The sequence below is a fragment of the Psammomys obesus genome, unplaced genomic scaffold (assembly GCF_907164565.1).
Source record: "Psammomys obesus unplaced genomic scaffold, mPsaObe1.curated_primary_1811, whole genome shotgun sequence".
Lineage (NCBI taxonomy): Eukaryota > Metazoa > Chordata > Mammalia > Rodentia > Muridae > Psammomys > Psammomys obesus.
The window spans coordinates 7,005,554-7,031,092 of NW_026585686.1; the positions used below are offsets into that span (position 1 = coordinate 7,005,554).

General features: G+C 38.1%; 1 protein-coding gene across 4 annotated transcripts in view; it reads left to right on the top strand.

The window, feature by feature from the left end:
* Mpdz (multiple PDZ domain crumbs cell polarity complex component) overlaps positions 1-25,539 on the top strand; it is a 169,500-nt gene that overhangs the window by 49,851 nt on the left and 94,110 nt on the right. For all 4 annotated transcript variants that reach the window (XM_055629876.1, XM_055629885.1, XM_055629895.1 and 1 more), the window contains exons 4-10: positions 6,053-6,247; positions 9,121-9,260; positions 10,174-10,387; positions 11,330-11,458; positions 14,025-14,234; positions 16,717-16,831; positions 17,178-17,266. In XM_055629876.1, the coding sequence (XP_055485851.1) occupies positions 6,053-6,247; positions 9,121-9,260; positions 10,174-10,387; positions 11,330-11,458; positions 14,025-14,234; positions 16,717-16,831; positions 17,178-17,266 (1,092 nt within the window). The remainder of the gene's footprint in view (positions 1-6,052; positions 6,248-9,120; positions 9,261-10,173; positions 10,388-11,329; positions 11,459-14,024; positions 14,235-16,716; positions 16,832-17,177; positions 17,267-25,539) is intronic.

Sequence of the window (25,539 nt, forward strand, 5' to 3'; positions counted from 1 at the left end):
TATGCCAGTACCATGCAGGTTTTATTACTATTGCTCTGTAGTACAGCTTGAGATCAGGGATGGAAATACCTTCAGACGATCGGTTGTTGTACAGGATCATTTTGGCAAGTCTGTTTTTTTGTTTGTTTGTTTGTTTTGTTTTTCTATGTGAAATTATGAATTGTTCTTTCAAGGTCTGTAAAGAATTGTGTTAGTATTTTGATAGGAATTGCACTGAATCTATAGATTGCTTTTGGCAGGATGGCCATTTTCCCTGTGTTAATCCTACAGATCTATGAGAATGGGAGATCTTTCCATCTTCTGATATTTTCTTTGATTTCTTTCTTCAGAGACTTAAAGTTTTTTTCAAACAGTTTTTTCACTTGCTGGGTTAGAGTCACACCAAGGTACTTTATGTTATTAGTGGCTATTGTGAAGAATGTAGTTTCCCTAATTTCTTTCTGGGCCCTTTTCTTTTTCGTATACAAGAGGGCTACTGATTTTTGGGGGGTTAATTTTGTATCCAGCCACTTTGCTGAAGGTGTTTATCAGTTGAAGGAGTTCACTGGTGGAATTTTTGGGGTTGCTCATGTATACTATCATATTATCTGCAAATAGTGATACTTTTACTTATTCCTTTCTGATTAGTTAGCACTTTTAAAATATAGGTATCCACCTTTTGTGTTTTATTTTTTAAAAAACCTCTGTTCAATTAATTAGACCATTTGTTGATTGGAAGTATTATTTCCTTGCTGTTTGATTTAATTTCTGAAAATCTTTGTGTGAAGTTGTAACTTGTAAGATTCTCTTCTACTCTGTGGGTGTCTATTTGCTCTGCTGAAAGTTTCCTTGGCTGTACAAACACATTTTATTTTCACTGAGTTCCATCTGTTGATACTTGGGGATAGGTGTTATGCTCTATTGAGAAAGTTCTTGTGTATCCCAGTGTCCTAAAAAGTATTCCCTATGTTTCCTTCTAGAAGTGTCAATGTTTAAAGTTTTAAATTAAGATACTTGGTTCATTTAAATTTATTTTTGTACAAGATGTAATAGATACATCTTGTTTCACTCTTCTATAAGGTGATATCCAGTTTTGCCAGCACCATTTGTTGAATAGGCTATCTTTTAATCACAACATGTGTTTAGCCCACTTTGTCAAAAATTAAGTAGCTTTAGCTTTGTGTCTTATTTCCAGGTCCTCTGGTCTATTCTGTTGTTTACTCATCTGCTTTTCTCCCAGCATCATCTGCCTTTATCACTATAGCTCTGTACTATATTTTGAGGATGGGTGTTGGGAAATGTGTTGCAGTATTCTTATTCCTTAGATTTTTTTTTTTTTTTTTTGGTGTGGTCAATTGTCATTTTATCTAATTTTGTGAATTGTTTTTTCTAAATCTGTAAAATATGAATAGGAATTATGGTAGCTATTGAATTAAAGCTGTAGATAAATTTTGATAGTAGTCGTTCTAATAATCTGTCAATCAAGGAGCATTGAATATGTTTCCATATCTGGTATTGTCTCTAATTTCTCTTTTCATTGTCATGAAGTTTTTGTTATAGGGGTCTTTCTCTTTGGTAAGATCAGTTTCAAAATAGTTAAATTTTTGTGTTATTTTTATGGGAGTACATTGTTGGTGTATATTAAGACTACTGTTACATTTTATCAAGTAAGCTACTGTGTTTATTAGATTAATAAATCTGGTAGATTTTAGTTTTTTTTAAATAAGTAATCATTTCATAAAGATAGAACATTTTGAGCCTATGTTTCTACATAGTATAATACTCTTGAAATTAATCCAATTGTATTAATATTTTGTTCCTTTTTATTACTAGGTACTGACCTATGGTTTGGATGTATCTTTTGAAGGGAGCTTTATTTGTTTCCAGTATTATTACTATTACAGATAAAGTTGCTACTGTGAACAGTTATGTAAAGTTTTTTGTCAATATAGATTGAAGTTGTTGTGTTTTTGTTGTTGAAGCAGATTTCCACTTTATGTCATCGGCTGTTCTTGAATTCACAATCCTCTTACCTCAGCCCTCTGTATCACTGACAGGTACTATCATGTCTAGTTTTCAGCCTAGGATTTTGTTACTAAATAATGCTCAGGAGGTTGCATGGCTAATTCATGCATATTTTTTCCCAAAAACTACCAATTTATTTGCCAGTAAGAATGTATTTATGCTTTTTCTACATCCTCACTATTTCAGGAGATATAAAATGGTAATTTGTATGCTTTTAATAGATTCTTCCTCATGAAGCTCAACATGTTTTTGTGCCTATTTTCCAGTCCTGTATCCTATTTAGTGAAATGTTTCTGGTTTCTCTCATTTTTAAATGACTTCTGAGTCTTCTGATATATTTTGCATACTGGCCTCTTGTCCTGTCAGATGTAAGTGTCACTGATTCACTTCATTCAGTCAACGCTGTTACCACATGGAAGACGTGAAGAACTTAAAACCCTTCTGTGCAGTTTATCCCATTGCTGTCCTTTGTGTAGCTGCATGCACTGGATCTCATAGATCTTCCAGAGTCCACAGCTTCATAAGATCCAGTGTTTTCAGTAATTGATATTGATTCACTAACATTTTAAACCGTTTTTTATATTCTTTAATTATGGACCTTCCATCTAAGATTAGGCTCTTTCTGCACCCAAATTTACTCTGGTATTTTTTTTTTCTTGAAATCTAAGTTAACGTATGTTTCTATACCTGTGTTGTGAAGACAATAGGAATTTATTCCCAGTTTCTAAGGTATATCTATGTGTATATATATATATATATATATATATATATATATATATCTTAGAAATTTATATATATATATATAAATTATATATATATAATTTACTTATTTATGTGAAGACAGAGGCCCTTGAATCATGGTCTTCTGGTCTGTCTATTTCGGCATACGCCGTCTCCTCTGGTTTATATCTTGGTTTATCGTTACTCGTCTCACTTGTGGCCTTATTTTCCTTGAGAAGGGATTTTTTTCTTCTTTCATGACAAGGTGAGGCTTTGTTCTCATGGCTTTTCAGATTTTCTCTGCTTACGATGTGAGCTGTGTCACTGTGATGTGCTGTAGTCAGGATTCTCTAAAGGAGATGGATGGCAGTGGTCTTGGCTTTTATATATGCCCCTCTTCTTCAGTGTGGCCTATAACTACTGCTCTGTTTCTCAATGGCCAAGCATGCTAGACTTCCTCATTTCTTTTCTTATACTATATTTTGCCTTCTAGTTGTTTAGTTTGATAAGGGGATCTCTCATGTAAGCATTCCCAGAAGGTAAGCTTAATTGCATTTTGAGCTAAAGTGAGTTCTTGGTTTCTTGGGATCCTGCTGTATGGTAGATCCCCAGGACAGCTACATCTGAGTGACGTACTAGATATAGATGGTGCCCAATTATTCTGTAAAGCAGGTTGAGCTATGGCAGCCACAGTACTTCAGCTGCCCAGTTGTGCTAGTTTGTGTACATCTTTGGCTCTTATCAGCTACGTGTAGATTTGTTTAAATATATTTTTAAAGCTATCTGCTGTTACTGCTCTGGAGGCAGTGGGGCCTGGGAGACTAAAGTCTCATGCAATGACCAATTTTATTCAGGGCATCAGACAGTTTGTACTCTGAGGGTTAAGAAAAGTCACCTGAGTAGTGTGTACAATCACAAGGACAATCTATATGTGGCAAAACCATGTCCTTTTTTTCTATATAGGCATATAAACAGATAGGAATAGCCAGTTGTAATGAATAATCTGAAGTGAACTCACTCCTATCTACTATACCTGAAAGGAACACAAATAATACTTCCAGGAATAATTCTGTGTTTTGAAAGAACTGAGGTCACAATACTTACCTTGTTTTCTTGGCATTTTCTCAAAAGCATTCAGAATTCTCCTGACAGTACTCCATGTTTGGACCATGTTTTGACAGTCTGCCACTTATGTTTATTTTATAATTTTATGAAGTTATATTACATGTGTGATGTAAACTTTTTTCTATGGAAACCTAAAATTCTTCTGAATAAATTAATTATGGTGGATTGGTTATATTTGATGAAAGTTTAAAACTGAGGAAAGATCTGTAGTGATTTAGAATGTCTTGTAAGAAGGATTCTCATACTTCTAATGACTAGAACCATGCTAGATCCTGTCCGGGCACGTACAGTTGGCAAAATTTTCAATTAAAGTCTACACAATCTTCATTTAAGTCTTATTTAAGGTAGCAGCATTAACTGAAGTTCTTCAATTAATATGTGTTTGTTTATTGGGCACAGAGAAGCTCTTTTGAGACTCAAATAACATGCCAGGAGTTAACAAGTAAGGTTAATTCCCGTGACTTGAATTATGTAACAGAAAAGATCTTTATTTTAACTTTATGCTATTTTTTTGGACATGGACATTCTTGCTACCCTAGGCTGGTCTCAACCTTGAGATCTTCCTGCCTCAGCCTCCCGAGAGCTGGGTCTGAGTGCAGGCGTGCACCAATGCCTGGGTTAGAAAACCATTTACATTAGTAGTTGAAACCAAATCAAAATGTGCCTACGAATATAAAACGCCACACTTAAAAACAAGTCTTTTGGTGGTATAATTAAATGACAGTTTTAAAATACATGGGCTGTTTTAAGAAAGTATATGTGGCACTCCACTTGTATGAAACCTCAGGAGCAGACGAGAGTCCAGGGAAGTCAGCAACACCCATTGGACCGTTAACGAATGATCTTGACATTGTAGTGATGCTTGCACTCCAGTGATTTTACTCTTGCAGTACCCTTGGCCCTGGTCCTCCATAATGTCAGAGCTTGTACTTCGGTGATTAATTTCTTATAGAAAGACCATCTATTCCTGGAACGGGGTTTGTTCACTCTGGCTTACTGTAGCTGAAGTCCAAACATTATTCAATATGCAAACATACCATAGGTCCTGGTGTGTGGGATCTTCAGCCTGTCACAAATTTTATTATGCCATCTGCTTCAACCTGAGCAGTGTGTCTTCTTCCGGCAGACTTTGCTGAAGTTGCCATGGTGGGGGATAAAAGAAAAAAAAAAAAACCAAAAAAAAAACCAAACAAAACAAAAAAACCCTACTCTTGGCAAAAGAAGCTTGCTTTTAAAAAATAATAACTGATCATGCCTGCTGCAGATTTGAAAATAGGCATTTGAAAGACTTCCCAGAAGCTTCCTTCCTCTTTTTCATGAGTGACTAGAGGTAGAAAATATAATGGTAAAATTTTGGTAACTTTGGTAACTCGATAAGGTTCCTGCTTTATTTTTCAGGATGAGTAACAAACTTTTAAAAAATTAATTACTTTATTCGTTTTTATCCTGATCATAGCCCTGTCCCTTCTCTCCTACCGGTCCCACCCTTCCTCTTCTCCCTATACCCCCTTCCTTACTCCTCAGAAAAGGGGGCCCACCCACCCACCAACTCACCCCAGCACATCAAGTAGCATCAGTACTGAGGGCATGCCTCTTCTCCCTGGTGAGGCAGCCCCACCAGGGGGAAGTGATCAAAAAGCAGGCAACAGTGTCCGTGTCAGAAACAGCCCCTGCTTCCCTTACTAGAGGACCCACATGAAGCCTGAGGTGTCCATCTGCTACATCTAGGGGATCTAGGTCCAGGCCATGCATGGTCCTTGGTAGTGAGGAACAGGGACACATCTGTTCTGAACAGAACACTGATGAATCTTTCTGACACATAACTGTAGACAAATTTTGTGTTCTTGATACTTTGTAGAAGTGTTTAGTTAGGACTGACTCTGCACAGTAAGGATTGAGTGTCTACTTTCCACAGTTAAGACTGAATTCAGGTATACACTGCTTTCAGGTATCTTTATTTGGAGCATGTAATAGCCATTGTGATGTTCTGTTTTGCCAAATGAAATAATCTTTTTTGGTGTTGTTGTTCCTGTGGTAGCAGGGGTTGGTCAGATTGCCAGGCTTTGTTTGAGAATCATTAACCCAGAATTTAAGAGAACAATGGTTGCAAGGCCATCCTCACGTCCCCCCACACCAGTGCAGAACGACAGCAGATGACTTAAGTGCACTAGATTCGTCACTAATAAGCTCTGCGTCCTCCTAGGTAAGCATTGCTACTTTGGCAACTACAAATGCTGACCATGCCCACACACCTCAGCTCAGCTCTGCTAATCTGCAAAGTGAAGCACTTTTGCTGTCTCCAAATAATGGGAACTTGGAAGCAATTTCTGGACCACCTGTCATGGATGGGAAGCCTGCTTGTGATGAACTTGATCAGCTCATCAAAAACATGGCCCAGGTAGGAGTGTTTCTTCTTGTGAATCAGCACTGGATGTTTTTTGTTTTTTCTTTTCTTTTTTTTTTCTTTAGAAATAGTTTTTTTTTTTATTTTATTTTTCTTATTAGTTACATTTTGTTAACTCTGTGTCCCAGCTGTATCCAGCTCCCTCATTCCCTCCCAAACCCCACACTCCCTCCCTGGTCTCCTCCCTGCCCCTTTCCAAGTCCACTGATAGGGGAGGACCTCCTCCCCTTTCATTTGACCTTGTTTTATCAGGCATCTTCAGGGCTGGCTGCAAAGTCCTCCTCTGTGGCCTAACAGGACTGCTCCCCCCCTGGTGGGGGGAGGTCAAAGAGCCTGCCCTTCAGATCCTGTTAGAAATAGCCCTTGTTCCCTTTACTTTGGGAAACTACTTGCTTACTGAGCTACCACGGGCCACATCTGAGCAGAAGTTCTAGGTTATATCCATAGATGGTTCTTGGTTGAGTGTCAGTCTCAGAAAAGACCCTGTGCCCGGATATATTTGGTCCTTTTAGAGCTCCTATCCTTTCCATATCATACTAACTCCCCTTCTTTCATATGATTCCCTGCACTCTGCCGAGGGTTTGGTTATGAGTCTTAGTGTCTGCTTTGAAACACTGCTAGGTAGAGTCTTTCAGATGCCTTCTTCGGTAGACTCCTGTCATATGTTCAATACACATCCCATTTGTCTTTCTAAATGAGGATTGATCATCTTTGCCAGTGTCTGCTTTCTTGATTATCTTCTTTAGGTGTGTAGATTTCATTATGTTTATCATATCTTGTAGGTCTATATAAGCAAGTGTATACCATGTTTGTCTTTCTCCTTCTGGGATACTTCACTCAGAATGATCTTTTCTAGATCCCACCATTTGCCTGCAAATTTCATGATTTCCTCCTTTTTGATTGCTGAGTAGTATTCCATTGTGTAAAAATACCACAATTTCTGTATCCATTCCTCCGTTGATGGACATCTGGGTTGTTTCCAGGTTCTGGCTATTACAAATAAAGCTGCTACAAACATGGTTGAACAAATGTCCTTGTTGTGTACTTGAGCAAATTTTGGGTATATACCAAGGAGCAGCACTGGATGTTTTTAAGAAGGTGTCTGATTCCAGGAAAATTGAAGGAATGAAGTAGCATTTATTTATTTTTAAATTTTAATTTTTCATTATTTTTATTATTACTATTATTATTCTTTATTACAATTTATTTACTTTGTATCCAAGCTGTAGCCCCCTTCCTCATCTCCCCCTGTTCCCATCCTTCCTCCTTCTTCCCCCTCTTATGTCCCTCCCCTAGTCCACTGATAGGGGAGGTTCTCCTCCCTTACTCTCTGATTTTGGCCTATCAGGTCTCATCAGGACTATCTGGATTCTCTTTCTTTGTGGCCTAATAAGGACACCTCACCATGGTGAGGTGGTCAAAGAGCAGGCAACCAAGTTCATGCTAGAGACAGCCCCTGCTCCCCTTACTAAGGAACCCCATGGAGACTGAGTTGCATATGGGCTACATCTGAGCAAGGGGTCTAGATACTATAGAGCAACAGTAATAAAAACACTATGGTACTGGCATAGAAGTAGACTGGCCAATCAGTGGAATCGAATAGAAGATCCAGAAATAAACCCATACACCTATGGATACTTGATTTTTTACAAAGAAGCCAAAACCATACAATGGAAAAGAGACCGCGTCTTCAACAACTGGTGCTGGTCTAACATGGATATCTATATGTAGAAAAATGTAAATAGATTCATGTTTAGCACCTTGCACAAAAGTAAAGTCGGAGTAGATCAGAGACCTCAATATAAAGCCAACCCTATATCTGACAGAATATATAAAGAACTCAATAAGTTAAACACCAAAAACCAAGTAATCCATTTAAAAATGCAATAGCATTTATATACCTGAATAATTTTGGAATGAAAATAGAATTTTATGGAAATTTGTGCGATTCAGATTTTTCTATTACATTTTATTTTATTTATTTTTTTGAGATTATAGTACATCAATTTCACCTTCCTTTCCTCCTGCCAAACCCTTTCAAATTCATGGTGTCTTTTCTTCTTTTTTATTAATTACACACACACAACAGACACCCACACCCACACATATATGTTGAGTAGATACTAATGAAATAAAGGTGTAAATGTGGATTTTTTTTTTTTTTTTACCTAACTCCTAGTGTGAGCACTTCAGTTGAGTGAGGTACAGTAAAGTCAACATATCTGGAGCTAAGAGAGTGAGAGACTGACCTCTAGGGGCCAGATGATCTGGACAAAACGCTGATGAATCTGACACATAATTGCAGATAAAAAGTTGCATTCCTCATAAATTTATGGTTAGGATTGACCGTCTACACTGCTTCCAGTTAGCTTGAACTGTGTGTGTTTGTTTCTAAATACATAAATACAACCTGCTTAGTCTGTATAATGTCATTTGCATGTTTATGTTTTCAAGGCTGATCATTTGGGAAAATGATCACATTTTAAATTGAGTATTTTATGCCACAATCCAGAAATACTCTTCTGGAAAAATGAGATGTTCTATTCTAGGTGATGAGTGCTAAACTGATCTTTTTCTAGTTCCTTCTTTTTGATACACAGAGTAATACCCCTCAAGATGACTGTTATATGATGTTTGTTGTTTGTTTTAGTTTGATTTGAGGTTTTTTTTTTTTTTTTTTTTTTTTTAGTTTAATTTTGATTTTGCTATGGAATCTGGGCTCGGCTTCTTTCCCTCTACAGCCCAGGCTTGCATACAACTCTTTATCATCCTGTCTTTGTCCCAAGAGCTGAGACTAAAAAGATGCACCATTGCCACCAGCTAGTAATTGGGTCTTAATTTTACTTCCTGTTTTGTTTCCTGAATAGGGTCGCCATGTGGAAGTATTTGAGCTGCTCAAGCCTCCATGTGGAGGCCTTGGGTTTAGTGTTGTTGGGCTCAGAAGTGAAAACAGGGGAGAGCTGGGGATATTTGTACAGGAGATTCAAGAGGGCAGTGTGGCCCACAGGTGAGATTGTCAAAACAACTTTTTTTGTTCTTGATGTTAACAATCAGAAGGGTTTTGATCACTAGAGGAAGAAATGAATGCAAACAAAAAGCTGAATTGATCCGATATTAACCAATTTTAGAAGGTGTTAATATTTGGGGATTATAAGGCAAGTCTATTAAAGTGAGTCACAAGGTGGCTGAGGCAGCTGAAGTTCTTGCTGTGCAAGTGTGAGGACCTAAATTTGGACTCTCAATACATTCTCTCATAAAAAAAAAAAAAAAAGCCAGATGAGGAGGCACATATCTCCAACCCAGCACTGAGATAGCAGAGATAGGCACAAGCCAGTGTTTGCTGGCCCACCAGTGAAGATGGCCTTTGCACTCTCTGAGAGATTGTCTCAAAAGTGAGGTGCAGAACAATAGAGGAAGACATTCATTGTCAACATGTGTTCTCCCTACACAGGTGCACAAGCAGCCATGTGCATGCTTATACACACATAAAATAGAGAGTAGCTTTTAAATAGCCATAAACTAATTGCAATTTAGTACAGAAAGAAACCTGTGAGTATACTGGAGCTCATGTTGAATAAAAATCACCCGAACTACCCCATTATTGTTTGAATTGTGTGTTAATATACTCAGAGCAGAAAGAAATATGTGTTTTCATTTAATAAAGGACTGTATGTTAATGAGTGCTAGGGTTAGTCAGCAGTTGATGAAAAAGAGACCTTTGACAGTGGTTCAATGGAGTTGCCACAAGTGCTGGAGCCAAATCATGGCACTTGTAAAAGTAGAGTTTCAGGTAAAAGTTTCAGGTAAAATATGTATGTTCTACAGTAGGATTAAAGTGACCTGAACTCTTCAGGCCACAGGTGCTGTCATAGCCTTGAGAACATTCATATCTTTCATTACTTCATTTTCTTCCTCATTAGAGATGGCAGACTGAAGGAGACTGACCAGATCCTAGCCATCAATGGCCAGGCCCTGGATCAGACAATCACACACCAGCAGGCCATCAGTATCCTGCAGAAGGCCAAAGACACTGTACAGCTGGTTATCACCAGAGGCTCCTTGCCTCAGATCTCCAGCCCCCAAATTTCCCGCTCTCCCTCTGCGGCCAGTACAATTTCAGCCCATTCAAATCCCGTGAGTAAACAAGGAATAGAATGCACCACTTCTGGCCCTTTGCAGCTGTGCCCATTTTCCAATACCTGTCATTTCCTTATAAGTCTCTTGGGTTTGTTTACTTGCTTTTAAATTTTTAGGGACTTTTTATTACTATTATGTTTGTTATGTATTCCTACTTGGGATATTTATTTTTGAGCTATGATTAAATTTCAGATTTTAAAAATAGTCTTTACGTTGCATGGTTCTTTGACAACAGTAATAAAAAATGGAGTCTCTTAGTAAAATTTACTTTACCTATAAGTAGATAAAAGTTATTTTGCTTTATTTCACTTTCTCTTTCTTTTTTTCATTTCTTTTTTCCTTTCCTTTCTTCTTTTCTCTTTTTTCTCTTCCCTTTTTTCTTCACTTCTCTCTTTTTTCTCTTTCCTCTTTCTTTTCTCTTTTTCCTTCCCTTCGTTTCCCTTTCTTCTTTTGCATGCCTGTGTGTGATCTCTCTATGGATGGCCTGAAACTCTTGTAGATCAGTCTGGCCCTGAGCTCTCAGAGATCTGCCTGCCTGTGCCTCCTGAGTGATGGGATTGCAAGTGTGTGCCACTTTCATTATGTGGTTATAGTTAGCAGTCAGTGATGGTATAAACTTATACAAATTAGCATCCTGCCTCAAGGAATGATTAGCCAGAGGACTTTACTAATCTAGGGTAGCTGTTGTGTTGGAACTTCTTTTCAAGGAAGTTTTACAAATATCTTTAAAAAAACCAGTGCTTGTTTCTATAGGTTAAATACAGTCACTATAATGATGTATTGATAACTGTAAGAAAGATGTTATCAAGAGTGGAAGTAGGCTGTTGAAAAAAGGAAAAGCCAGACTGGTTAGCACTCATGATTCTATATGAACTCAGTATTTAACTCAAAAAACAAAACAAAACAAAACAACAACTCATCAAAAATCTTTCATTTTAGATTCACTGGCAGCACGTGGAAACTATAGAACTGGTAAATGATGGATCCGGTCTGGGATTTGGCATCATAGGAGGAAAAGCAACTGGTGTGATAGTCAAGACCATTCTGCCTGGAGGAGTAGCAGACCAGGTGAGCTACAATGATAGTTCTTTTTTCTGTTCACCCAAACTGTGGTTTCATTGGGAAATTTTATCAACTAAGAATCTTTACTTTTATTAGATTGACTTTCAAGTACTTGCTTAGACTTAGAAGAGAATACTTTGAAAGTGGGTATGGATCTTACTTAAATACAGTTGTAGGCAGTGCACTGAAGACCCTACAGAATTGTAGACTCAGCCAGGCTGATGATTCCAATCCCTATAGAAAAGAAACATCTACCCTTTATTTGATACTTATATATTTGTAAACCTAACAGTTGGTTAAAACCACACAACGGGACCCCTGAAGCTCTACCCCATGCTTAGCTACAAGTCAGAGTATCTGTCCTGGGGCTAGCTGGAGCCTCCCAGTGGACAGTCAAGTTAGGTGCCTGTTTGCAAGCATACCAGAGTATTGCTATTAGAGTCACAGGCTGTGTCTCTCTACCATGGGTTGGGTCATTGGTTGGACTTTCCCTCAATCTTTGGTCTCTCTTTATCCCTGAACTTCTTATAGGCAGGGTAATTTTTGGATCAAAGGTTTTGTTGGTGGGTTGTTTGTTCTCCTCCTTCCACTAGATCTGCCTGGCTAAGAGGTGGTCACTTCAGTCTTCATGTCTTCCCCTGTTAGGAGTCTCAGCTAGAGTCAGACCCATGACCTCCCAGGACCCTACCCTGTTGCAGGCCTCCAGCTTGACCAAGAGATGTCCCTGCTCAGTTACCCTTTTTGTTCCCAGCCCTCTCCCCTCCCACCTCCATTCTCCCCACATCCAATCATGGAGTGGAGCTCCGGGGGTCCCGTGGAAGTGTTGGTGGAAAGATGAAAGGACCTGGAGGGGACAGGAACCTCACAAGAAGACCAAGAAGAACTAACCTAGTTCTATGGGAGTTTTCAGAGAGTGAGACATCAACTAAGGGGCATGCATGATCTGGACCTAGGTACCCCCTGCACATATGTAGGCAATGGGATGCTTAGTCTTCATATGGGGTGCAAGTAGAGGGTGGGGGTGCTCTTTCTAACATGGACTCTATTGCCTGCTTTTGGATCACTTCCTCCTGGTAGGGCTGCCTTGCCTGGATTAGGGGATGAAGAAATGCTCATTCCTGATGTGACTTGATGTGCTAGAGAAGGTTGATAGGGGAGAGGGAGCTCCCCTTTTCTGGGGAGGAGAAGGAGTAGAGGAAGGAGAAAAGGGAGTACTGGGAAGAATGGAGAGAGGGGAAAGACTAGAGGAGAGCCTGCCCAGCTGAGTTCAGTTTTTGGAAGACAGAGGGAGGGAAACAAAGTTGACCTCTGACCTTCACATGTGTACTGTAACTTGTGTCCTTCCCCACACCATAATAGTAAAATGTTTTGTGTATTAAAACACACACACACACACACACACACACACACACACACACACTATGAAAAAAGTAATTGTTGAGGTAAAACCAACCATCTTTTCCCTTTAGTGCTGGATAGCTGGTGTCATCTTTATACATGAGATAACCTGTTTTCTGTTTAGTTTGTGGGGTTGTTGTTGTTTATGAAACTTGCCATTTCTCGTGTGTGGAAATTGATGTGGTTTTTATCTTTGTTTAATATTTCAACTTTATAGAATTATGAAGCTATTCTTTCATTCATGGATTTGAACTTTAACATTGGAATCTGAGTTCATCACATGTTCTCATATTCATAAATTATAGCCCTAGTTAAACAGCAGCTCTTTCAATAGTGCTATTAATAGTCACATGACATTCAAGTACTGGCCAGCCCCTAGCAATAGCAAATGAGCTTCAGATGCTCAAGAGAAAAGGAAGGACATCTATGGATTTCCTTAGGACACAGAAAATAGAAATACCGTCACTTCAAAATCCACTAAAATTAAATGGACACGATTACTCCTTAGTTGGACTGACCACACATCTGGTGTGCCTCAGCCACATGTCACTAGTAACTGTTGTGCAGGTCAGTGTAGAGCAAGCAGTCTGTCGTTTCAGAGTTTTTGTTTGTTTGTTGTTTGTTTTTCTGATCCTGTCCATATCTCTCATCTGTCTGCATTTTCCTTTCACTAGGATGTTATCTGCAAATGCATTCTTTGTGGTATTTATATTTGAAATAGCCAGATAGAAACGGTAGGAGCATTCCAGTGCTTTTTTGTGTTTCATATCACATTCTAATTGATATGGGCTGTGTTTGCATAGTGACTTTATACTTTATCTATGCTTAATGACATTTTCTTTTTGTTCCTCAAAACCAAAATTCACAGTCATCTTTTTTCTTATGAATTCTTAACTACAAATCAAATCAAACTGAAAAAAAAAAACAACAACTAGCTATTAATTTAAGAAATTATCTGTGAATTTCGTTTGCTTTCACAACATTGAATAATGCTACAATGATTCAGAAGACAGGTAATAATACAATTACACATTTATTTCATATGATTGACATAGGTCAGATTATTGTTATTTTTATTATTGTCTTTAGATCATTTAAATTTTTTCAGTGCAGTTACAATAGAAGTATCGTATTTATGCAACATCTTTTTTTTTTTTTTTTTTTTTTAATTCAGCATGGGCGATTGTGCAGTGGAGACCACATTCTAAAGATTGGTGACACTGACCTGGCAGGCATGAGCAGTGAACAAGTAGCACAAGTCCTTAGGCAGTGTGGAAATAGAGTTAAGCTGATGATTGCTAGAGGTGCTATAGAAGAGTCTGCAGCACCCTCCTCTTTGGCCATCACCCTTTCTTCTTCCCCATCTTCTGTACCAGAGATGCGAGTAAGTAGCTGAAAAAAGTCCAAGCAGATAGCTTTCGGACATTTATTTAAAAGTTAGACTTGCTAATGCCCATCTGTAAGTATTAAAAGAAAAAGCATGTGTAGAGATGCTAATGTTTCATTGGTTGAGAATAACTTGCTTAAAGATTTTAGGTGATCATTTCACACTTTTCTGTAAACACCCTTTTTGTAAGGATCATCTTTTGAAGCACATATGGAATTTTAGGGTTGTATTGTTCAAATATTTAAGTCTGTCTTTGCTTTACTTAGGAGCCCCTTTGTAAACCAGGCCATCATTCTAATCATGGCCTTCAACAGTTTTTCTTTAGGAAGTTTCTTATGCGTGACAGAAGCCAGTATGGTAGGAATGAATGAGGTGTAAGAACCTCTTTGTTTCACTGTTTTAAGCTAAGCAAGCTATGGACTATTACTAGATTTGTGATGCGTGGTGGTTGTTGTAAATATTTGGTTAAAACAGCAGCAGCTGTGCTTTGGCATGGTATAGGAGCATAATTCATTGGTTCAGTGTCCCATTTTTGTCCTATTGACATGAAAAAAATTGGAAATTTTCAAAATTTCCAATTTGGTATAATGGTTTAATGTCCTAAAACTACAGTGGTTAAAATAAAGTAAATCCATATTTTAGAAGCAAATCCTACCCATTTTTAGACAAATTTTCAACCACATGCCAGTACTTTATCCATTTCTCATGAATGTAAAATATCTGTGTTTTCTTTTATTGAAATTGCTCTAACCAGTTGTTGCAAGTTCTTTTTTTTAATAACCTAGCCTCTTCCACAAGCCTTTTAAACTTTATTAGAACACTTGAAATTTCCATGATTCTGTTGTTTTTAGGACTGAATTTGGTTGCTATTTTTTACAGAGGGAAAGAAGAAAGCAAGCTTGTTTATGGAAGTGTTTAGATGGCATTCTTTTGTTGAAAACAAAACATTTTATTCAGCAATATATAAATGAACGCAATACCAAAACTACTTGATGTAATGAAAGCTTGGGACAGCGTCTATTCTCTGCATATCATCATTTCTGAAGCTTGTGCCCTGTTTAAAACCATTCGATAGTCAAATTGCCACCCTCTAAAATAGCACTCGAATAACTTATTAAAAATAGAAAACACATTTGTTTCAATTGAAGCAGATTTCATCCTGTCATTTTCTTGTAATTATCGAAACTTTAAACTTTTGCTAAGTTTGCACAGATAATTATGTGCAATGAAAAAAAATAAATCCAACTTTACTTGTAAAATTATACTTCATTTAGGTGGACTGTCAGTGAGATAACTGTTTACTTTAACAGAGAGCAGAAAATGTTCATGATCAGCTCCATCCTGCATGCCTGTTAAAGCCCATTGCCTTCATTTTTTTCTAGGGTTGACTGGAGAGTCTGACATCACACCAATGTGTAGGACCAATGGCTTACTGATAACATCATGTGCCAGTTCATTTCTGCTTAATTTAGGGAGTCCTTACCTATGGTCCAACATACAATTAATAATAACTATAAATACTTGTTAGAGAAGACTAGAACCAAGAAATACCTTTTCAACCACAATTCCAGAGCAGGGGGATGACAGTGTAGAGAGGCACACTTTCTTCATGAATAGCTTTAAGTTACAAAACAAATAAAAGGAAAATGTGAAAAAAACTTCCTTGGTGTCATTTACTTCTTTCAATAGTAAGTCCCCAGCCTATTTTTAACATGGCTGCAGGAGATATTCACTCATATTCACAGTGTTAGGATCAACTACAAATTGTAGTTAACAATAGGAGCTCTCTTTTGGAGGCTCTGTCTCTGTGTTGTACTGTCTTACAAACTGTTCATCATTACAAAAAGGAACCCTGCAACCACACCGTTGGGATTTGAGTTCTACCTCTCCAGATGTTAGTTGTTTGTTGTTGGAAATATTTATATGCCGCCTTCCACAAGTTGGACCTAGCTTACTGGCTTAAAATGATGTAGGGAATTCTAGATTGTTATAAGGAGTAGGAAATAAAGGCATGCGAAGTGCATTACAATCAAACTGCTCAGTAAGTGGCAGCTGGTCATTACTCTTCTTGGTAGGTGGTTGTCCAGAAAGTGATGATTAAAATGATTAAATGGCAATACTAGATGTTAACTTTTTGATATCAACTTAAAACATGCCTTCTTTGAACTTTAAACATCCCAACTCCTTTAGAAATGAAGATGAGCCAGGTCTGAAAATACTTGGTTAATAAGAAACTATTTAGTCTTTATGATTCCATGTATATAGTAAGTTTGTTTGATAAGGAGAGGTTCAGCTTTCTTTTCTGCATGAAAACGCCATGCTCAGTCTATATATTCAGGATGTAAAGGCTCAATTCCATAGTAAAGTTGGTTATGCCCTAGGCCAGATTACTCTTGAATTGAGTCTTTTACTTTTCAATTTGACTTGTTTTTCTTACATGTTGATTTATCTAAAGAATTTTTTATTGATTCTACTTTAGGTTGATGCATCTACTCAGAAAAGTGAAGAAAGTGAGACATTTGATGTGGAACTCACTAAAAATGTTCAAGGATTAGGAATTACCATTGCTGGTTATATTGGAGAAAAAAAATTAGGTAATTTTAAATCCTAAATATATTCTAAACATTCCAGTTGCCTCCAATATCTGTCTTATGAGATATTCAATCATTATATGTTTTCTGTTGCTAAATAAAGGAGTTGACAGCTTTCTTAGAAATAATTTGGTATAGGTGACTGTCCTGTGACAGACTAAACAATTGCCTTACTAAAAATAAAAATTAAAAATAAAAAAAAACAAGTGCCTTACTCTTTCCACTAGATGCCTGTGTGCCTTGTTACTAAATACATATTCATAATTTGGATTTTATTTGGAAGGTAGAAGATAGCTATTCTTTGTGTGTGCTTTATAAATAGTTAAAAATTACTTATTTCTAATCTTAGAACCTTCAGGAATCTTTGTGAAAAGCATTACAAAAAGCAGTGCTGTGGAACATGATGGAAGAATCCAAATTGGAGACCAAATTATAGCAGTAAGTTACATGTTTAATAATAGGTTTTACAGTTTTCATGATTAAGAATTATGTTCTTTGGTATTGGGAAGATGACTCAGTGGAAAGATCGCTTTTCCAGAGAACCTTTGTTTGTTCCTAGAACCGCACCTAAACACATACATGTAAATAGACATAAAATCTTAAAATAAATAATTATCTATTATAATTCTCTTATCTGTGTATTTTTCTTATTTATCTATGTATAATTCTTGTTTATCTGTGTAAGGTGTGCATGTGTTTATGTGTGTGTGTTTATATGTGTGTGCACATGTGCTCACTTGTCCATATGTGCCAGAGGCTGGGGGCCAATGTTGGGTGTCCTCTTCTATAGGTGTCTGTGTGTGTGTGTGAGAGAGAGAGAGAGAGAGAGAGAGAGAGAGAGAGACAGTGTTTCTCACTGAACCTGAAGCTCATCAGTTAGGTAGACTAGCAGGGAAATGAGTTTCTTGGGATCTACCTGATGTCTTTTCCTTGTTGACATTAAAGACTACCCTGTCATGCCAGGGGTTTATGTGGGTACTGGGGATCTGAACTCAGGTCCTCATGCTTGTGACTCAATTTACCCACTGAGCTGTGTACCACACATTCTGATTTTACCTAGTCAAGAACTACATTTATTGACATTAATTTTTTTGTATTTGTGGTATATATGTATATGCATATATATGCTTGTGTGCTTATCTGCTTGTGTTCGCACATTTGGAGGCCAGAGGCTGACACTGAGTGTTTTATTCTATTGCTCTCGGTCTTATTGTTGAGGTCTTATTATTTCAGTTTTCTAGGCTGAGCCCCTGGGATATTTGTGTCTCCCTCCCCTAGCACTGGGGTAATAGACATTTACCACCATATTCAGTCTTTTAAGTGGGTACTGTGATCCCAACGTAGGACTTTACCCTTGCACAGAAAGAACTTCACCTCATGAGCCATCTCCCCAACTCCAGAGCCACTAATTTAATCTAACCTTAGTGGCTTGAGCCTATCATTATAAGTGCCTGTTTTATTATTTTCAGATTAAATGGGACATTGGATAGAAGCTTTATTTTTCTTAAGTCTAAAATGAATTTTTTTCTTTATAATTTCTGATGTATTTGAATTATGATCATAATGAATCTCTTACACTAACATTATGGTATATTTTCTTATGGATATTCTGAGGGAAGACCAGATGTTTGCTGAAGCTGGATTTAAATTTCAGATTTGTGCATTTTTTTTCTTTTTTTTTTATCATTATTAATTACACTTTATTAATTTTGTATACCCCCATAAGCCCCTCCCTCCTCCCCTCCCTTCCCTCCTCCCCTCCCGATCTCACCCTACCTCCCCTTTCTTCATGCATGCTCCTCCCCGCTCCTCCCCATGTCCACTGATAGGGGAGATCCTCCTCTCCTTCCTTCTAATCTTAGTCTATCAGATCACATCAAGAATGGCTGCATTGTCTTCTTCTGTGGCCTGGTAAGGCTGCTTCCCCCTCAGGGGGAGGTGATCAAAGAGCAGGCCAATCAGATTATGTCAGAGGCAGTCCCTCTTCCCATTACTATGTAAGCTACTTGGACACTAAACTGCCATGGGCTACATCTGTGCAGGGGTTCTAGGTTATCTCCATGAATAGTCCTTGGTTGGAGTATGAGTCTTTGGGAAGTTCCCTGTGTTCAAATTTTCTTGTTCTGTTGCTCTCCTTGTGGAGTTCCTGTCCTCTCCAGCTCTTGCTATTTCCCACTTCTTACATAAAATTCCATTCACTCTGCCTGCCAGTTGGCCATCAGGCTCAGCATTTGTTTTGATAGTCTGCAGGGCAGAGGCTTTCAGATGCCCTCTGTGGCAGGTTCCTAGGTTGTTTCCTGTTTTCTTCTTCTGGCTTTCAGAGGCCCTCTGTAGCAGGTTCCTAGGTTGTTTCCTGTTTTCTTCTTCTGATGTCCATCCTCTTTGCCTTTCAGGATGGGGAGTGAGCGTTTTAGTTAGGGTCCTCTCTTTTGCTTAGTTTATTTAGATGTACCGATTTTAGCGGGTTTATCCTATGTTGTAATTTTTTAAAACTTTGCAGAATGGCACTGCAAAGTAGATGAGCTCCTTTTAGTTCTGCAATGGCATAGGTGTGAATGAGTGAATCCAGAAATCTTTAATGTGGTCATTATGCTATTGTAGTAGCATCAGTGTTTTTTTTAAAAATAATTTATTTAATTTTTTTATTTTTATGTACATTAGTATGAAAGTGTCAGATCCCTTGGAACTGGAATTACTTACAGACAGTTGTAAGCTCCCATGTGGGTGCTGGGAATTGAACCTGGGTCCTTTGGAAAGGCAGACAGTGCTCTTAACCATGGAGCAATCTCTCCAGCCCCAGCATTATTGTTTTTAAGAACGTTGACATTTCAGGTAGTTAAGAAAAAAAGTCTGCTGTTTTTAAAGCTGCTCTCTGATCTAGAAACTAATTTTATTTACGTGCACTAGTAAATCTCGAGACTAAATGATCTCTTGGGGATTTCCAGTGTACATCGTAAACTGAAGACTATGAGATGATCTATAGGTAGGAAACCTGTTTGTTGACCTCCTATATCTAAAGTTATGTTATAGGATCTACCTCTTTGCAAGTGTTTATTTTAATATCATTTTGATGACATTGGTAAAGAATGCTGACTTACTAGTTTATCATTAATTAAGGTTTTATTCTCTTGAAATCTCAATAATAAGAACAATTCATGTTTAAATTTCAAGAGTCCTTAGTCACAACAGCGTTTTTCACATAGCAAAAACCAGGGGGCAGCCCAGATACTGTTGATAGACAACTGGATTAAAAAAAAAAAGTAGTATAAAGATGCAGTGCCTTGCTTTTTGGCCTGCTAAAGAAGGATATTCTGTCACAGACTGTAACACTGACCAGTCTTGAGGACAGTGTGCCAACTGAAATAAGGCAGTGGTAAAGAGACAAGTGTGTGATCCCACTGATGACCCAAGCTTGTCAGAGAAATGCAGGGGGGAAATGGTAGCTCTGGTGCTGCAGATTCAGATGGTGGGAAGCTGGCACTCACAAGACACTGATTCATCTACATGAAGAAAACCCCAGAGCTCTGTTACAAACCAGTGTGAAATATTTAACACTAAGAATATGCTAAATTTGTAGCATCTTTTGTTAATATTTTTTTAAAATCACATTTTAGAAAAAAAGAGTTTGAAGACTATTACTTCTGACCGTGGAAGGTCTACAGTATGTCTCCCAGAGTAGAGTGTTCCTGCCATCAACACTAGGAATTCTTTTTTTTTTTAATTTTTAAAATTTTTACTATTAGTTACATTTTATTAACTCTGTATCCCAGCTGTATCCTGCTCTCTCTTTCCTTCCCAATTCCACCCTCCCTCCCTCATCTCCTCCCTTTCCGTTTCCAAGTCCACTGATTGGGGACAACCTCCTCCCCTTCCATCTGATCCTGTTTTATCAGATATCTTCAGGACTGACTGCAAAGTCCTCCTCTGTGGCGTAGCAGGGCTGCTCCTCCCTTGGTAGGTGGGGAAGTCAGAGAGCCTTCCATTGAGTTCATGTCAGAAATAGTTCCTGTTCCCCTTACTAGGGAAACCCCCTTGGTTACTGAGCTACCATGGGCTACATCTGAGCAGGGGTTCTAGGTTATATCCATACATGGTCCTTGGTTCGAGAAACAGTCTCAGAAAAGACCCCTGTGCCCATATATATTTGGTCCTTGTGGAGCTCCTATCCTCTTCACATCATACTAACTCCCCCTTCTTTCATATGATTCCCTGCACTCTGCCGAAGGTTTGGTTATGAGTCTTAGTATCTGCTTTGATACACTGCTAGGTGGAGTCTTTCAGAGGCCCTCTGTGGTAGGCTCCTGTCCTGTTACTTGTTTTCTCCTATGTCCAATGTGCATCCCATTTGTATTTCTAAGTGAGGATTGATTATCTTACCCCGGGTCCTCTTTCTTGTTTATCTTCTTTAGGTGTATAGATTTCATTATGTTTATCATATCTTATAGGTCTATATAAGTGAGTATATATCATGTCTGTCTTTCTCCTTCTTGGATACCTCACTCAGAATGATCTTTTAAAGGGGATACAAATCAAAAAGGAAGAGATCAAAGTTTCACTATTCGCAGAAGATATTATAGTATACATGAAAAACTTCAAAAATTCAACCAGAGAATTCCTTCAGCTGATAAACACCTTCAGCAAACTGGCTGGATACAAAATCAGCTCAAAAAAATCAGAAGCCCTCCTATATGCCAAAGACAAAAGGGCCGAGAAAGAAATCAGGGAAACAACACCCTTCACAATAGCCACTAATAACATAAAGTACCTTGGGGTGACTCTAACCAAGCAAGTGAAAGACCTGTTTGAAAAAAAACTTTTAAGTCTCTGAAGAAAGAAATTGAAGAAGATATCAGAAGATGGAAAGATCTTCTGTGCTCATGGATTACTAGGATTAACATAGTGAAAATTAATTCTTAACTCTATCTTTTCACCTCTTGAAGTCCAATTGAAAGATCATGTTGAGCTTCCCACAATTTGGGTCTCAGCTGGGAAGACTTCCTTGGGGTGTCTCTGTCTTACCATGAGAAGAAATGAGCCACTGAACCCTTTTTATATAGGGAGTAATGGAGAGAATGAATGAACAGTGTGAATCCATGTATAATTGTCCTAGTTAGGGTTAAAATTGCTGTAGACAAAACACCATGACTAAAAACAAATTGGGGAGTGTTTACTACTCTAAAGGTGGACCTGGGAGATTGGAGCCAATGATGAGGCTGACTAAAGTCTCATGCAATATTCAACTTTATTCAGAGCATCAGACAGTTTCTACTCTCTGAGTTGAGATCATTTAGGTAAGTTTGTCATGAGTTCAAGCTGTATACCATCACAAGGATAAGTCACATGTGACAAAGACATGTTTTTCCAAAGATGTGTTCTGATGGAATTGTGATACCCCAAAAGACCACCACCTGGCGTTGAGTCCATTGTAAAACACATGAGGATCTTTTTATTACAAATCATTACAAGCTGCAGCTTGGGCTCACATGCCCCACCACAGAAGTGGTGAGAGCCTAGAGCCTCTTGCTCAGGTTAGTTGGGTGATTTAAAGATTCCGGTCCCTCCCAGCATGCCCAAAGCAGGGGCGATTCCTGCTTGGCAAGCATCTATTGGTCCAAACACATTGCATTTTGAATTGATTGGCTGTAGGAAGGTCCCCAGACCATTAATGATCTGGTGTCCCTCCCTAGGGGGATGGGCCAGTTCCCTAGCAACTGTTTTTCTAGTGGATGGGGAGAGAATGCAGTAAGCCAAGTTCTTCCCATCAGGGCATTCCTGGATCTTTCCACCCAGCTAGTTCAGGCCTTAAATGTTAATAATAGCTGCTGATTTTTAATCTTTTGGTCTCTCAGATGCATATAAAGGATAGTTTAAACATTTAATAGAATACCAGAAGCAAGCAATAATGAATATCTGAAGTAAACTTACTCCTATTGGCTATGCCTGGGCAGAGCTTGAAAACACATTGTATGGACAATTACATGTTTTGGAGAAACTGAGGTCACATGACTTTTGTCCCTGGTTTTCTTACAGTGTTCTCAAATCATTCAGAATTCTCCTTGCAGGACTTTATTCTTGGACCATGTTCTGACAGTCTGCCATTTATGTGAGGATGTAGTTTCACTTTTATTTTGTTTATAGTGAGGGGAGTTACTAGATCTTAGCAATAGATTGCTCTGTGTTTAATTGTTTAGGAAACTTCAAATTTTTTTTTCAGATTGTAATTTAATTATTTCATTTCTCCCTTCCTCATCCTTCTTCCTTCAAACCCTTCCATATACCCCTCCCTTCTCTCCTTTAAATTAATACCTTTTTAAAACTAATTATTATTGTAAGCATACACACACACACACACACACACACATTCCTCAATATAATCTGTTTAGCTTGTACAGTGCTACCTGTATGTATGTTCTCAGGGATGGCCATTTGGTACTGGACAGCCTATTATGTGCTTTCCCTGGAGAAGGCCATCTCTCCTATTCCAGCTTTTCTCAGTAACCTATAGTTCTTTGTGTAGAATTGAGGCTCATGGGTTTTTCTCAGTCCTTTTTGGCATATCCATTGGTATCTTTTGGCAAGCATTACCTTTGGACAGAATATAATGTCCCTTGAATTACCCTTAAGAGAACAACATGAGACCTTCTAAGTAGCTGGTACAGGACTTGCTGTGTTGGTATATTTTAATTAGGGAGCTATTTACTGAGGAAGTAGATTTATTACCAAATTTAAAGTGTCACAGTAGCTTCCCTTCAGGTTTTCCTTGTCTTTATTCTTATGCAAGTGACCCTCAAAGATAACTTCCTCTTAGCTAAATGATAAAAGAAATGTAGTCACACAGGGGAGGTGTACTTTCCCTGAGTTTGCTCTTGGTTTTAATAAGATTGTCTTCACCATCACCCATATTCTAATTTTACTTTATAGCAACATTCTTTGCAAATTTAGAAGTGCCTTAACCCATGGGAGCATTGTGCAGAGCTCTTGACCGTGTATTCATTCCTTGCAAAGTATCACCCTCTTGTGGCTTTCCCATAAATTTTTAATATTTCCTTCATTCCTAGCTGCATTTTTATAACTGTAGTCTTTATTTCTTCTGGTTTTATTTTGACAGGATATATTGGAGCTATGGTCTATTTTTAATTTGTATTTATTGAGGTGCTAAGAAGATTAAGAAATTATTTACCATTTTGAGGAAGCATCTATTTTGTAGTTTTAACCTGTTTTGCTCTTCTTTCACAGATTGTATTCTGTGGACCCCGAGTGTTTTGCTTTGTGCAATACAGGGGTAGCAAAGTGCAAGTGACCCCCCAGGCCCTCTTCCACAGTGGCACTCTGTGTAACAAGCATTTGATAAAGGGCTTCTTTTCTCTTAAAATGTTGGCTAATCTTGTCAACAGATAAAGTCAGGATACCTATCAGCTGTTTAGTGACACATATTTATTTATTTATTTATTTATTTATTTATTTTTTCTCCCTTGAAAAATTCTCTTTTTCTCACAACCCCTTACTAGTTTCTTTTTTGTAACTTTTTATTAATTACACTTTATTCATTTTGTATCCCCCCATACGCCCCTCCCTCCTCCCCTCCCGATCCCACCCTCCCTCCCCTTTCTGCATGCATGCCACTCCCCAAGTCCACTGGTAGGGGAGGTTCTCCTCTTCTTTCTGATCTTAGTCTATCAGTTCTCATCAAAAGTGGCTGCATTGTCCTCTACTGTGGCCTGATAAGGCTGCTCCCCCCTCAGGGGGAAGTGATCAACGAGCAGGCCAATCAGATTATGAGTGACACATATTTAAAAGCAGCATAGAATTATGATTGATAATGAGAAATGTTATGTGCTGCCTTTCATATTCTGTGATAGAAATGGATTCTCAGTCTTTAGGGAGTGAATGCAGGTTGTTGGAGGGCGGCTTGGCAAACCATGTGGAGTATGCTAAGAAAGCAGGTTTTTCTCTACTGTGGAACTGCTATTTCTTCTCTGTAATTTATCCTGCCAACAGTGGCGCCTGTATTGCATGATAACAAGATGGTAGATGTGCTCCTTTAATGAGCAGAGGCAGTTTGCTTTTGTCCTCTCTTGTACCTACTTCTGCTGCTCTTCTCTGTGATATCACTGAGTCAGCGCTGACACCATGTAGCTCTCCTGCAGTCAGGACTGTAGTTAAGTGAAGTTTCTGGATTGGTGTTCGCTGGCTGGGATTTACATGTGGTCTTGTCATAAATTATACATTCCCACGAATACTGGATTTTATATTTACCTTTTCATTCTATTAATACTAGCCTCCATGGGTCCTAGTACAGTGTCATGCATTGGAGTTCTGGTAAATTTGGTGCCTTATTTCCAGGTTATGGAGTGACTATTAAGAATCTTAGCTGAATTATAGTTTAAAATCTAGTCCATTATAGTGGGTTTTCATTGCTGATATCATCTTGTGATATTTGGGCAATAGATACATTTTAAAGTTCAATTTACCAAGTTTTGGAAACAAAAGCAAATACATTTTTTTCTATGTTTGAACAGAATCCTTTGTATAAAGTTTTTCTTAATGAAACTTCTTTTTATTTTTTTTATTTTTATTTTTTAATTGAATTTTATTTTATTAATTACACTTTATTCACTTTGTATCCCCCCATAAGCCCCTCTCTTCTCCCCTCCCACTCCCACTTTCCCTCCCCCTTCTTCACGCATTCCCCTCCCCAAGTACACTGATAG